We start from the raw sequence: 15929 nt of genomic DNA on the forward strand, positions 1-15929 counted from the left end.
CACACACACACACACACACACACACACACACACACACACACACACACACACACACACACACACACACACACACACACACACACACACACACACACACACGTCGAGGAAAACAAAATGCCCGCTCTCTAAAATGTCTAGCTTCGTTCATTTCAAGATTTCCGGCCGCAGTACATTTTAGAAACTGGAGCTCACGAATAGAGGCAGATGGGCGAGGAGTCAAGTAGAAGAGACACATTATGACGCTTTGATTTTTCTTGTATATTATTTATCACAAACTATTCCGGTATTAAACAGGTGACATGAATCATAGCAGGGGATGGTAACTCCTTCAGGTGCGGGGGTCTCTCCTGAGCTAAGTAAAATAATCTAAACTAGCGGGATAAATAAGGATGGAGCTCTTGGATTGAGGGACGTATTAGCGATGTCCCTAATGTTTAATATGCAAAAATGTGACTATGCAGCAAGGGAGGAGGCAGTCTTGAGAGCCCACGAAAATACGACCAAGTAAAAAAAAGATGATAAAAAGAAAGAAAAAGATGATCTGGAGAGATTATTTTTTGTATAAATGGGAATGGAGTTTAATGAAGGGCATTGGTGTTGAAAAGGTCATTGATATAGTCCATTACGGGTTGATTTAATATTTTGCCGACGGTGGGTTTCTGTGAGGTGAATGATATTGTCTGGTGATACTTAAAATAAAAATCATAATACTTAATTCTCAGCTAAAACGTTAATCAAGAGACTTTTTATTTTATTTTTTTTACTGTGGTAGGTTTTACCCAACTTGAAATAGAAATAAAAGTTTGACGTCGGCTGAAATATGATTAAAGTTCGTAGCTGGCAGACAAAGGATTAAAGTGGGAGCAGGAGGGAAAAATCGAGGAGAGGGGGTAAAAATAGGTGACAAGGGGGAACTGGGGAAAATGGACTTAAATGGAGAGAAAAACGAAGAGAAAGAGAAATAAGACGAGTTTAAAATGAGGAACCAAACTAGATAATTGAAGATAAAGTATAAAAACAGTGACAGAAAGAGAATTGGAGAATATATGGTTAATTACGAGATAAAAAGGGGAAGGCAAGCCGAGAGTGGGAGGGAAACAAGCTCAAATGTACTAGATGCGGGAACTTCAGGCCCCTTTGGTCAATGTCCTTGGTGTGCTGTAGTGTGGGAGGGTGATTTTGTGTGATGTGGTGGTGTGTGGGAGGGTGATTTTGTGTGATGTGGTGGGGGGTGGGAAGGTGATTTTGTGTGATTTGTTAGGGTGTGGGAGGGTGATTTGGTGTGATGTGGTGGGGTGTGGGAAGGTGATTTTGTGTGATTTGTTAGGGTGTGGGAGGGTGATTTTGTGTGATGTGGTGGGATGTGGGAAGGTGATTTTGTGTGATGTGATAGGGATTGGAAGGTGATTTTGTGTGATGTGGTGGGGTGTGGGAAGGTGATTTTGTGTGATGTGGTGTGATGTGGGAGATTGATTTTGTGTGGCGTGTTTTGGTGTGATGTGATGTGGCTTCGCTAAAGTGGCCATATCAACGGGACTGAAGCATCTCGCGTCTGAAAATCATTAGTGAGAGACAGACGGACAGAGTAACTCCACGAGATGCTCCCAGATGAAAGAAGTGTGAGAAAGGCGAGTGAAAATCCTGGAAGAGACGGAACTGCAGAGAAAAGGGAAAGAAGGAAGGAAAGGCGACTAAGAGAAAACTTTGAAGTGCTGAGATTAACAAAAAAAAAAAAAAAAAAAAACATGTTTGTCTGCTTTTTTGTGTGCGTTTTTTTTTTTTTTTTTTTTTTTTGGGGGGGGGAGTCGATATAGTGAGCTCTTTTTATGCGGCCTCGCGAATAGAAGTACAGTATGGTACAGCAGAAGCCTAGTCGCTGCTACGCGCGTACACACAAAAACGCACACAAAAAACACAGGCATACATATTTTCACGTACACACAAACATCCGGGACCACATAAACGTCCAATTTTAATGTCTGAGAGAGAGAGAGAGAGAGAGAGAGAGAGAGCTAGTACACATTTATGGTCATGTTTTTTCAAGCGACGTGGTCTGTGTATTATTCACCACTTGACTACAGCCGCTGTCCCTGTTTTCCATTAGTTTTTGTGTTATTCCATGAGTTTTTTATTTTCGTTTTTTTAGGGAGAGAGAGAGAGAGAAGAGGGAACCTGGTGGTGGAATCTTGGTACTTTCTCATAGCAACAACATTCTTTATAGAACACACGGCAACTTCATTCATCATAAAAATACACATATGGCAGTATGTTTGTCGCTGTAGATTATTATAACACACATTAACACTATCAATGGCAACAACACACTCATCATCATTATAGCAACAACACACACTCCTCTCTCTCTCTCTCTCTCTCTCTCTCTCTCTCTCTCTCTCTCTCTCTCAGCAGCTCCTGTTTATAACAACTCCATCCATTACAACAATTTTTTGTTCATGCCAGCAACGCACTGAGCATTCCACTCGCAAGACAGTGTGTGTGTGTGTGTGTGTGTGTGTGTGTGGTTTATAATTACAGAAAACTTTCAAAACAGTGAGTATTGCAAGATAACGCAACTTTTTTAATATATTCCGAACATATAAACAAGTATTAAAACACTCCTTGCGTTTACACACTTAGATGCTCCTTAGATGCACTTTTTATATAAACATACACACTCACAGATAATCATACACACTCATACACATAAACATTCATACACATTCACATATAAATATTCATACACTCACATTAACATTTCATACACACTCATGCATCATTCCGGAGCCTTTTTCAGTTGCTGTATATAATTATCTACTTATTTACACACTAGCAAGAGCATTTACATACACATTTACACACACAGATACATATAGTCACACATACATACACTCGTACTCTTGTGTAACTAAAAAATCATCAACTTTTCTGTATATATATTCATGTTTTTTCCCCCTATTGATATGCATATGTATCTACACTTTTTTCCTAACTTTTTTTATACTTTGCTGTGTATTTTAAACTTTTTCTTTGAGCGAACAGTAAATTTCCAACAACAATACATAAATCATTTTTTTTGGTGCGCATTTACATATATATTTACCGTATACACATACGTTGGTGTTTTGGATTTTTCAGAATGGAAATGGCAGCCATCATCAACAACCATAAATATATATATTTTTTTGCAACTATCTATGCATATTTATACATACCCATATTTTTTTTTCCCTTGTGTAAATTTATAAGGATGGAATAGTAAGCCTTCGTGAACTAGGCTACTGTTCACTACATATATCTTCTTTTATGCACCCTTACAGTTTTTACACACACACACACACACACACACACACACACACACACACACACACACACACACACACACACACACACACACACACACACACACACACACACATTGTATTTTTGAGAGTAGGCCAGTAAGCCATCATCATCCTTGAAATAATGGGAGCCGACTTTGGAACTGTGGTAGGAAGCCAAATATTTTACCAGCCATGAGTATATGTGTGTGCATTCTCGAAATAGAGGGCCCTGTGTGTGTGTGTGTGTGTGTGTGTATGTGTGACTTGTTTTTTTCGATTTTTGAGTCAATTATTCTCGCTTCTGATTCGGTCTTTCCTAATTCAACTTTCCCATGATTCACCTCTCTTCCAAAATCATCCCCTCCCTGTCTCCCTCAACATTTTCTCGAATTTCCCCATTGTTTCAGCATCATATATATATACATACACTCACTCACAGTCCCCTCTTATCACGCCTTGTTTAACACACTTTTCCCCCTAACTTTCCCCTCGCCCTAAGACCTCCCTCTCCCATTCCCATCCTCACCCTTTCCACTTACTCACCCTTCCCTTGCTTCACCCCTTCCCCATACTCACCCCCTTGAACCATGCAATTCGCTGAACAGGGGGGTTAGACACGATGATGCAGTCGAAGTACACATCGTCCCCCTGCCTGATGTGGTCTGGCCGAAGCGACGCGCCCAGCTGCAGACGAACCAATGGCGCGTCTGTGGGAAAGGAGGCGTGCAGAGTTAGTGGGAGGGAGGTGGAGGCGGAAAGACGTGGACAAATAGAGGGAGGGGAGATATTGGTGAGAGATAGAAGGGGAGAGGAAATTGGAGAGAGAGAGAGAGAGAGAGAAATCTTAATAATACACTCGATTGTCACTGCAATTAAAAAGCTGGAATTCACATGGGTACGTCTTGTCATCTGATGCACAAAAATATAGGACTAGAAAATGTAAGGTGCAAGAGTCTGTGAGGGAGGGTGATGGGTCATAGGAAGAGACATCGGTACTGAGTAGACTTTTTCTCGAGACTACCACTCACAGGATGCACGGTCAGGCAAGAGATAGATAGTTAAATTTAGATAGATGGTCAAATATCACTCGACGTTTGTACTCAGAAGGCCTTTGTAATGAAACTATTAAGACTTTTGATATTTTTACAGCATATTTTATTCAGCTTTAGAGGATTCTTGAAATTGAAGACATGAGCAATTCCACATCCAACTCTTCCATCTGATAACTGACTAGAAAGATGAATTAAATCGCCTAAAGGAAGCGAGAAATAAGGAAAACATTAAGGAACGTGTTAATGGGGACTTAATGAGCGTTGGTGTCGAAAGTTTGAAGAGTCTTGTGGATGGAGAGAGAGGTTAATGAGAGTTACGGAAGGAGGGAGATGAATGATATATAAGTTATGGAGACGGTGAGTTAGGGGTCTGAGGTGTATTAAGGAAGGTAGTAAGGGAGTAACTAAAGAGAGGAGTAAGTGACAGGCTGATGGGAAGTTACGGAATGAGAGAGATTAGTTATGAAATAGAGACGTACAGGGCTATAGGTGCCTTGGATTAAAAGGTATGGAGAGGACGTAACTAGAGAAGAATGCTAGTACTTTTCTTTATTTCAGCACACACACACACACACACACACACACACACACACACACACACACACACACACACACACACACACACACACACACACACACACACACACACACACACACACACACACACACACCTCTTTACTATTCATAATCAGAAGGAAGAGGCATTTTCATACAAGGCTAGCGTAATAAGATTAGCATAGGTATTATTTTTGCGTGTGTGTTGGCATATATTGAGGAGAAAGAGAGAGAGAGAGAGAGAGAGAGAGAGAGAGAGAGAGAGATGGCGACTGGAAGATTATTTATGTGATAGGGTTTTAATGAGGACCCCAACTTTAGGCAGTGCTAGAGAGAGAGAGAGAGAGAGAGAGTAAATCTTTGTGTAAATGGTAAATACGAGAGAGACAGGAAAATAAAGATTCCTGACAAATGGAAAGAGGGGAAGGAAGAGAGAGAGAGAGAGAGAGAGAGAGAGAGATTAAGGGAGAATTGGAAAGAGGAAGCGAGTATAAATGCAAGTTACACACACACACACACACACACACACACACACAGGCAGTACTGAATAAGGAAGTAGTTCTAAGGGCAAAGGGATATGAGCATGAGGGAGAGAACTTAAGGGAGGAAGGGAGAGACTTAGAGAGAAGCGACCTTTGGGATATGGTCGACCTGTACATAGAGAGAGAGAGAGAGAGAGAGAGAGAGAGAGAGAGAGAGAGAGAGAGAGAGACCAGAGAAAAAATTACGAAGGAAAAATATAAGGTGAAAAGCAACGAGAGAGAGAGAGAGAGAGAGAGAGAGAGAGAGAGAGGGGGGGGGAGGTAGAATGGAGTTGTGTGAGAAAAAGTGAGCTAGTGGGAGAAAGGAGGCAATTAGAGTAAGGAAAAGAGTGCCAGAGGAGGAAGTGAATTTAAGAGGAGAGAACTGTGGGAAACTGGGAGGAAAGAAAAGAGAAGTAATTAAGAGAAACGTGTGAGAAAAATGAAAAGAGGAGGAGAGAATGAACAGCGGAGAGAGAGAGAGAGAGAGAGAGAGAGAGAGAGGCAGAGTGACAGAGACAGAGACAGACAGACAGAGACAGAGGTTATTGTGGAAAGAAATAAAACATACACTCAAGTTTGTTACCAGTGACATTTTCCATAATCTTCAGTGATTTGGTCTGCTTATAAAAAACGTTAACAAAAATGTTTAAATAACAGTGTAAAAGGACAATAACTTCATATAAAGCTCTCAAGATTATGTTAAGTCATTTAGCTCCACTGTCCTTGTTAAAGATTGGTTAAATAATAATAATAATAATAATAATAGTAATAATAATAGTATCTGCGCATTTCCTGATACGTTAAATTGTGCACAAATATTCACCCACTATAAAATGCACTTGGTAATGATTATCTGTACCATTTGTGATTTACTATATTTAGGCATAAAACTTATATGGCTTACACTTTTATGATGGTTTGACATTACTGGACGCTTTCCCACTGTTTTAGTTGCGAATATAGAGCCAACACATGAGTTCAGAAGGATTTACCATGAAGCTGTATGCTGTCGACGCCCACTTGATTCCAATTTCTTGCTCGAATTTTAACCTAGTATTAGTGTTATCTATTGCAAGCTGTGAAATAGGTGCACTGTATCCCTGCAAACATACGTTGAGAGAAAGACTTCCCCTACCCTCTCTCCATACTTACACTCTCATCCTTTCCCTTCTACATTCTCCCTCACCCTTTCCCTACACCAACATCCTCCTTTACCCTGTCATCTCTCTCTCTCTCGTTTACTCTCTGCTCACAGCCTCCCACAGTTCTGTACATGACAACATTCGCTGACTAGGTGTTGAGAAGAAATTGGTGGTTGTTCAATTATAATGAATTGAAAGCACGGGTAAAGCTCTTAAAAAAAAGGTGGGTATTCATTGGCCCGTATTCATTGTTAGAAGGACTAAATTTGTCATATAGAGGTAATATTTTCTAACATACAATCACGGCCAATTAACATTCCCCTCATTGCAGCCCCATTGAAGATAATCATGATCTACTAATATTCCCTTCATTGCATCTCCACTGCATCGTAATATCCATCTGTTAATAAAAAGATCGAGCATGCTTTCGGATGGAGATGAGGGCACTGTTCATTTTTCCTATCATCCGTATTGCATTGATCATTGTTGCAGCCTCCATTGATCCTTGCATTTGCAGGATGATCAGCTGGGCAACTGATGACTGTTCTTGCATACGGGCCTTAAAGTAAACACAGCCATCTAAAGGTAGAGGGCATATACCTGTAAGAAATTATAACTGTTTCTAAGCTTGTTTGGGTCGTCCAAGCCGAGTATAATCTTGCGGCAGTAGTTAGAAGAAGGAAAAAAGACGTTTGCGCTAAGTGGGTTTAAGAAAAGAAAGGTCTGTTAAAATGGGAGTGTGAGAGACAGAAGTAATTAAGAGAAAAGGGAGAGAAAATACAGGGAGGAGAGAGAACGGTCTAGGAATATTAACTATGCTAGAGGGGTGTTTGTGTGCATGTGTGTGTGAGAGAGAGAGAGAGAGAGAGAGAGAGAGAGAGAGAGAGAGAGAGAGAGAGAGAGAGATTTTTAAAGGTGAGAGCGAAGATCAGGGTGTGAGAGGAGAGGATGAGCTCTGAATCTAAACAATACAGTGGAAAATGAGTGAATGAGAGGATAATGAGTGAATGTGAGGGTAATGAGTGAATGTGAGGATAATGAGTGAATGTGAGGGTAATGAGTGAATGTGAGGATAATGAGGGAATGTGAGGGAAAATGAGTGCGCGAAAAACAAGAATGAGTAAGAAGGATGACATATGCACTGGAAATGATAAAAGTAATTGAATGTAGTTTGGGAAAAAATAATTTAATGTATATGGAGAATGAGTGACTGTCAAGTGAAATGACCAAGTGTGATATGGAGGAAGTGAGTGAATGTGACGTAAAGTAGAGTATGATATAAAAGAGAATGAGTGAAGATGATAGATAATGTGACGTAATATGAGTGTACCTGAGAGAAGAAAGTGAAGGTGAATTGTGGGAAAAAGGGTGAATGTAATAAGAGGGTAAGCGAGTGAATCGGGGGGACTGAGTGAAAGTCAGGAAAGAAGTGAATGTGAAAGAAAAAAAATGAATAACTGCGGTACGACTGAAAGTGAGTGAAAGTGATGAGTGATAATAAATAAAACAGATTAAATAGGCAGTGAGAGACAAAGTGAATATGAGGGAGAGTGAATGTGATATTAGGGAACTTAAGTGAATATGATGTATAGAATTAGTGACTGTGCAAAAAAAAATGAGTCAAGTCTGTTCGAAAGTGATTGAATGAGGCAAAATAAGTGAATGTGAAAAATGAATGAGTGAATATGAGGGGGGAATTTTTTTTTAACCCATTCAGTCTGAGGAAGTGTTTCCATCGCCGAACAATTTTTTTTTTTTTTTTTTTTTTTTTTTTTTTTTTTTGCCGGGGGTTTAGTCTTCAATACCCCTTCAGTAACATATGTTTTCGAATTTTGTTCTTGCTATGTGTTGGCGATTTTTTTTACCCTTTTTTTTTTTTTTCAGTTTGACAATTTTCTGAACTGTGAGAGTTAGATACAGTATTTCATAGATTGTCTGCTACTAAGACACTTTGTAAGTTCAGTAAAATGCCAGGTAGTAGCAAGAATGAAATATAAAGTATTGTCATTGTATTGAAGAGCTGAACCGTCACTGCGAAATGTGGTATTGAGAATGATGGTCGTGGTGTGCGTTTAGTGGTTGTGGGCAGTGGTGGCGTCAGTAACAAGAATACTATAAACAGCTACTACCACATTAAGGAAACGAAAAGAAAGGAAGAGCCACGACAGGAGTGTAATGGTAATGATAATAAAAATAAGGATTATATTTTTCACCCTGTCTTTTGATAGGAAAAAGTCATGGTGATGATAATGAAAAAAACCAATAATATTAATAATTATTATTATTACCATTATTTCTTCTTCAGTTATAAAACAACGTGCCCAATAATCAAACTTCATGTAAGCCAATACATACGTACACACATGTACAGTACATACTAAAACAGACAGACAGACAGACACGTATAGCCCCAGCTTTCCTCCCTCCTTCTTCAACCACAGCCGTCATTCCCCCCCCCCTCCCTCCCCGCAATCCCAAGGGTTGAGGTCAGGGTCATGGGAGGTCGCACGAAAATGAGAAAAACTACTTTCACTGATTTTTCCGTCTCCTTTTTCCCCTTCCTTTTTTGTGTTCATTACGGCGACCTTAATTAGGATTATCTTGTCGCTGTGGTTACGCTTATGAGATGTAATTACCCGGGCTACTGGGGGCAAAAAAAGATTATTAGAAACACGGAGAATGGCCAGGAGTTTTTCTTGCTTTTTTCTTACGTGTTTTCTCAGCCTGTTCTGTGATTCGAGGAAGAAATTTGCAGGAAAGATGGGAGGCTTAGCTGAAAATTAGGAAATATTAGTCCCCCCCCTCCTCTCTCTCTCTCTCTCTCTCTCTCTCTCTCTCTCTCTCAATCCCACTTTTATCCAGTCATCTTACTTCATTCCTCATCATTCTACCTCCCCCCTCCCCCCCTTTCCCTCTCTCTCCCTGCTCAGTTTACCTCCGTCACATTCCATCCCAGTCCTCTCACTGTCCCTCTATCCCATCATGCTTTACTATCCTTGTCTTTCACATGCAGAATAGATACCGTACTTTAATTATACCCAATCCTGTAACAAACAACATATCAAGAGGTTCGTTGCTGTTTGCTTTCGTTTGTACTTTCTTTGTACTTCCCTCACTTCCTTCATTATCCCTTTCGTCTTCAACTCCTTCCTCTCCTCCCTCACACTCAAACCTCGCCCTTACCTGTCTTTATGTACAGTCCTTCCTTCTACCTCCCTCCTGTCTCCATCTACCTCCCTTCCTTCATCCTCCTTCCCTCTTCCATTTCCCTCCCTCTCTTTCCCTTGCCTTACCCTTAACTCCTACAATCTAGTGACGTTTTTTATTTGGTTATTACTGCAACCACGAGACAATATATATATTTTTTTTCCGCCATAAAAAACACTCGTACGGTAGGGGAACAAGAAGGCTTAATCAAATGCCTTAAACTTAAAACGTCTAAGGTGTAATAAAATCATCAGGAGAGAGCAAGATTTAAGAAAAAGACGTCGTAGTGAACTGGTTTAAACTTATTCCTTTCTTCATCTCCCTTCCTCATCACCTTCCCCAGTTGTGTCCCTCCTTCCTTTCCCTTCCCCTCTAGCTTTCTTTCCCTGTGTCCTCTCTCCATCCTCCAACTCTCTCCTTCTATTCCTCCTCCAACTTTCTGCCTTGCTTCCCTCCCTTCTCCAGGTCTCTCCCTCTCCTCCCTCCACCTCTCTCTTTCCTCCCTCCCACGCTCCCCCCCCCCCACTTCCTTGAGCTGAGCATCTCCAGGTTAACCCAATTTAGGGAGTCACGTCTGGGCGTAACTAAATCAGCCTGGGAAAATGTTAGCGTCCCTCCCTTCATCCCCCCTCCCTCCCACACACACACACACACACACATACACACACACACACACACACACACACACACACACACACACACACACACACACACACACACACACACACACACACACACACACACACACACACACACTCTCTCTCTCTCTCTTTCTCTCTCTCTCTCTCTCTCTCTCTCTCTCCTAACAACACACTTATTTACGTCCCCAAACAAACGTGCCTGATTATCTCGTCATAATCTCCACCATATCTCCTCACACACACACACACACACACACACACACACACACACACACACACACACACACACACACACACACACGAATGCTGACAATGCCATCAACCCACATGTAATTAATATCAGGTCTCACAATAATACTAAGTGCTGTAAAATGAGTTCAGTTTAATGACACGGGATATACCGCCATATAATTACGCTGTGGGTATCATGAACCACATAATTAGCAAGTATAAGGCATGGTAATATTAAGTGTTATGTAAATGATATGATACTGGCTTTACCACCAAAATATGTTATTGGTTATTATAAAGCACAATAATACTGTGTGATATGCGCTGAATATAATGTAATGACAGTGGATATTAAGATACTGCTGCCATTAGTGGAGTATAATGAACGTTTGCCATAATGATCAATCTATCTATCAATTGCCAGACGCCTTAATCCCGTAAGGGGTGGCCACAAACAAATCGCCTTCATGTCTCCCTGTCCCCCGTCATTTCACTGCCCTGCTCCCACCTCACACCAACCTCCTTCATATACCTCTCCACTCCATCCCTCCATCTCAATCACTGCAGTTTAATCATGTCAAATAGTGTATAGTGAAACCTCGTACAAACATCAGACATGACAGTACGGTAAGTTTCTAATGATTTACACTGATTTACTTAATTGTGGTGTTACTGTATCAAAATATTACTAGAGCGCTTGTGTCATTATTATTATTAGTATTATTATTATTACTATTTTTATTGTTATTATTATTATTGTTTTTATTATTACTATTTTTATTATTTCAGTGAAGCTACGATCTGCAGTAATATTAAAGGCAATGGCATACTGCATATATAACAAGTATGGATAATAAAGTTCTAGCGTACACTATAAATCGGAGAGAGAAATAACTATCTTCCCAAAGTCTGACGAACATATAGCGGAAAAGTCGAACCAACTGAAACACACACTAATAGAGATAAAGTTTTTCATTATTTTTCGCCAGTTGTAAATATTTTTCGGACGGAACAGAGCAAGTAGTGGTTTGTCTGACACTACATAATTTCCATAGCATAGCACAATAAATGACTTCTACCCTACACATCCCTTTATTTTTTTTATTACGTCATTATTTGGGATGAATTTAAATCCTAGAGTTTCAAGAATCCGGTTTTGACTTCTTAGTGGATCTGCGACGCTCTTGCCTCTGTATTCTCTTGTCCTTGAACAGTCTCTCTCTCTCTCTCTCTCTCTCTCTCTCTCTCTCTCTCGTTCCCCCGCCCTAATGAAGATTGCTTGAGGAAATTGCTTGTTACATTCATTAACTGCGGCATTTTGTCCCGCCACGCACCTGCACAGAGGCAGTATACTCAAACACCTACACACACGTACATACTTAAATGTACACACACACACAGGAAGATATAGTATACGCATACACACAGACACACCACACTCACACTGAAGTAACCTAGAAATCACACACACACACACACACACACACACACACACACACACACACACACACACACACACACACAGCTTAATGGAATACGTTAGTCTTACCACAACAAATGCAAAAACACATTAAAAGAAATTTGAACATAAAAGCAAATATAGATAGATAAAGAGATAGAAAGATAAAGAGAGAGAGAGAGAGAGAGAGAGAGAGAGAGTATATTCGGTATAGCTTGCTCAATTAATTCACAGGGAGCAGCAGATAAAAGGCAGGGCAGCTAACGTGACGACAATTTAAAAGTCTTCCCATCAAGCCTATGGTATTGTTCGCTTGATATGCAGCAGTTTTGTGCATTGGAAAGTCAGATTTTTTGCGCAGCTGTTCATTCACTTAATCACCATGTCCTATAAAATACTGACCGAGAATTAACTGAGGCAGCTGTACATTTACTCCCAGTCACACATGCACACATCAAGAAGGGTAGCCTATTACGATGAATGAAGGGAAGAACACGAGAATTAGCAAGATTTTTATTTCATTAATTCTCTAGTATTGGGGACGCCACACAGCAGATCTCCAGAGCCCATAGCGTTAGAGAAAAAAAATGGTAACTTTCACAATCCACTTTAATGACGCATATACAACCACGAGTAAAATTTCGCCACTCTTCTTCACCGACTGTGGCCATGGATGTATAATGAACTGTGTATGTGGTGGCAACACGAAGCAAATGCCAAAGAGTACGAGGGGGAAGCATATCCTCTGTCGTCTGGGGTGGAAGGAGAAATATGAAAAGCAGGACACTTTCTTGGCAGATGTTTGTCAGCAAACTTTTTTTTTTTTTGTATTAGCTGTTCTCTTATTATATTCTTCATGTATCCAGACGCATACATTCATTTAAAATTCGGCTTTTGAAACTGAAGGGGGTCTCTGTATAGCCTATATCAGTTTATTTACTTTTGGAGCTGAACAGACTCGTTGAAAAAATCTTGTGATAGTAGCGTGCTTAACAATTTAAAAATATATATAGTAAATGGGTTACGTTTTTTTCTGTTTCCCTGCCTACCATTTTTCGATTTGTTCAGGCACAAAAATAGACATGTTTGAACAAAGATAAAAAATTATTTTGTTTTATAACTTGATTGTAGATTAGTGAAAGTCTGTTAAATTGTTTTAAAGATATAACAGAGAAAGTGTGTGTGTGTGTGTGTGTGTGTGTGTGTGTGTGTGTGTGTGTGTGTGTGTGTGTGTGTGTGTGTGTGTGTGTGTGTGTGTGTGTGTCTCCCAGTAATTGGCCATAAAAGGAGAGAGAGAGAGAGAGAGAGAGAGAGAGAGAGAGAGAGATTATTCAAGGACAAGGGAATACAGAGAAGCAAGAGCGTCGCAGAACTACTAAGAATTCAAAACCGGATTCGAGAGAGAGAGAGAGAGAGAGAGAGAGGAGGGAGGGGAAGTGAGTGCAGTGGAGGAAAGTGAATTTAAATGAGAAGTTGTGGGGTTAAGAGAGAGAGATAGAGGGAGGGAGGGAGAGAGAGGAAGTGAGTGCAGTGGAGGAAAGTGAATTTAAATGAGAACTTAGTGGGGTTAAGAGAGAGAGAGAGAGAGAGAGAGAGAGGGAAGTGCATGCACGACAAAGAAAAATAAATAAATGGGAGGTGTGTTGTTTTTTCCTCCTCATATCAGTGTGCTTAGTCATGTGAATCGGAAGATAAAGACAATTTTGCTCCCCCGCCATGAAAGATGATAGTCCCATTGTTTTTATTCTGGGCTACACCGTATTGTATATCATCATCATCATTATCATCATCATCTTGGTCGTTATCATCGTTTTTAGTATCGTCATCATCGATTGCAATATCAGCATCATCACCCAAGCCCCACATCATCGCCATTATCATCATCGTCATCGGAATCGTTTTCGCCGTTGTCTTCATCATCGTTTTTAATATTATCATCAGTCACACTATCAGCATCACCACCCAAGCCCATCATCATCACCATCATCATCATCATCATAATCATCATCAGCCAAGCCCCATTCACATTCATAAATGGAGTCCGCCACCTGAATTCCAAGACAGTAAATGACAAAAGGTAGAGAACCGCCATTAAAGTGCTTAACGTACATAAGACAATATCAGTAAAAATAACGAATAAGTATGATGATTCGGTGTATTGTGAAACTATAGCTTAAATATGAAGCATCTTAGACACCAGTTAAGGAAACAAGAGATACTTTGATAATGACCCTTCAATCTTATTACCGAACAGACGAAGCGATGCAGTTAGTTTGTGGGTTTCTACAGTGAAGAAGTTAAAGAAAGCTATATGTAAACCCGCCTGTTTGAAAAATGTCTCTTAAGCTGAGGAAAATCGTCTTGTTATAGGAAAAAAACGCATAATTTAGTTACACCATCATATTGAAAATGGCCAAGAGGGTGAAGCTTTTGTCAGGCTTACTGCAGACGAAGGAAAGAGTATTTTTTATCTAATCGTGCAGTAAATCAAAGTTTATCACTACTTCGTAGCATTTTGAGGGAGTGGTCGTAAAGGAAGAGGAAGGTGTCGTTGCTGAGTAGAGACAGGTGAAGAGCTAAGTGGAGGAACTTGAGGGGAGTATATGAGGGAGGGTGGTGTGGGGTGAGGGGAGGGAACGATACTGAGGAGAGACGGGTCAGGAACTACAGGATGGAACGCTGAGAAAAGGAGGAGGGTGGTGTTTAGTGGGAAGAGACGATCATTAATAGAGCAGGGACAGAAAATAGAGTTGACAGTATATGAGGGAGGCGAAGTGTAGTGGTAGGAGGGGCTGTTACTGGGAAGTTACGGTTCGAAAACTAAGTGAAGAGTCATGGATGGTTTATGTTGTGTTGTGTGGCTTGGCGTGGTGTGGTGTGGTGTGTGGTGACCGTAAGTGTGGTGTTCCGTGTAGTATGGTGTGTTGTCTGTGGTGTGGTGTTGTGTGGTATGGTGTGTCCCTGAATGTGGTGTGGCTTGGTGTGGTATGGTGTGTAGCGTCTCTGAATGTGGCGTGATGTTGTGTGGTCAGTATGGCAGTGTCGGTGTCCAGCACAAAGGGATGGGGGCCCTCTCGTGTCCTATTGCTTCATTCATGGGGGAGGGGTGTCCAGTGTCGTGTTCACCCCTTCACCGTGAGGACATAGTGTGGTGCTGGAGAGGGACGCGTACATATAATGGCACTGATAGAACTGGGCGGCTCAGCTACCTGTTTATAGAAACGTCCCTCAACTACCTCCCTCTTCTCAAAAAAGAGAATAGGATTGTGGACCGCAGGAAGTCGGTAGTTTCAGCCTGCAGTCAGCCGAGTTTACGTATGACTGGATACCACTCGTGTGCCTGTGGTAAAAATGTGATAAAAATACCTTTAATAAAGCGCCATTGCCAAGACGTGAGGAAAAACCACAGCCCTTGACAAATACCACATCCCTCCAAAAATACCACGTCCCTCCAAAAATACCACGTCCCTCCAAAAATACCACGTCCCTCCAAAAATACCACATCCCTCCAAAAATACCACGTCCCTCCAAAAATACCACGTCCCTCCAAAAATACCACATCCCTCCAAAAATACCACATCCCTCCAAAAATACCACGTCCCTCCAAAAATACCACGTCCCTCCAGAAATACCGCATCCCTCCAAAAATACCACGTCCCTCCAAAAATGACCCTCCAAAAATACCGCATCCCTCCAAAAAATACCACGTCCCTCCAAAAATACCACGTCCCTCCAAAATACCACATCCCTTCAGAAATATATTCCACGTCTCCCGTAATTCCGCTGCATTTGGCGTTT

General features: G+C 40.9%; 1 protein-coding gene across 1 annotated transcript in view; it reads right to left on the reverse strand.

The window, feature by feature from the left end:
• Nucleotides 1-15929, reverse strand: part of LOC145394033 (protein turtle homolog B-like) — a 354094-nt gene that overhangs the window by 42163 nt on the left and 296002 nt on the right. Inside the window, exon 8 of the mRNA XM_080268003.1 lies at nucleotides 3897-4027. Coding sequence (XP_080124129.1) covers nucleotides 3897-4027 — 131 coding nt within the window. The remainder of the gene's footprint in view (nucleotides 1-3896; nucleotides 4028-15929) is intronic.

Source organism: Coenobita brevimanus, chromosome 26 (assembly GCF_032717465.1).
Source record: "Coenobita brevimanus isolate Jiangsu-jjx chromosome 26, ASM3271746v2, whole genome shotgun sequence".
In the NCBI taxonomy this organism is placed as follows: domain Eukaryota; kingdom Metazoa; phylum Arthropoda; class Malacostraca; order Decapoda; family Coenobitidae; genus Coenobita; species Coenobita brevimanus.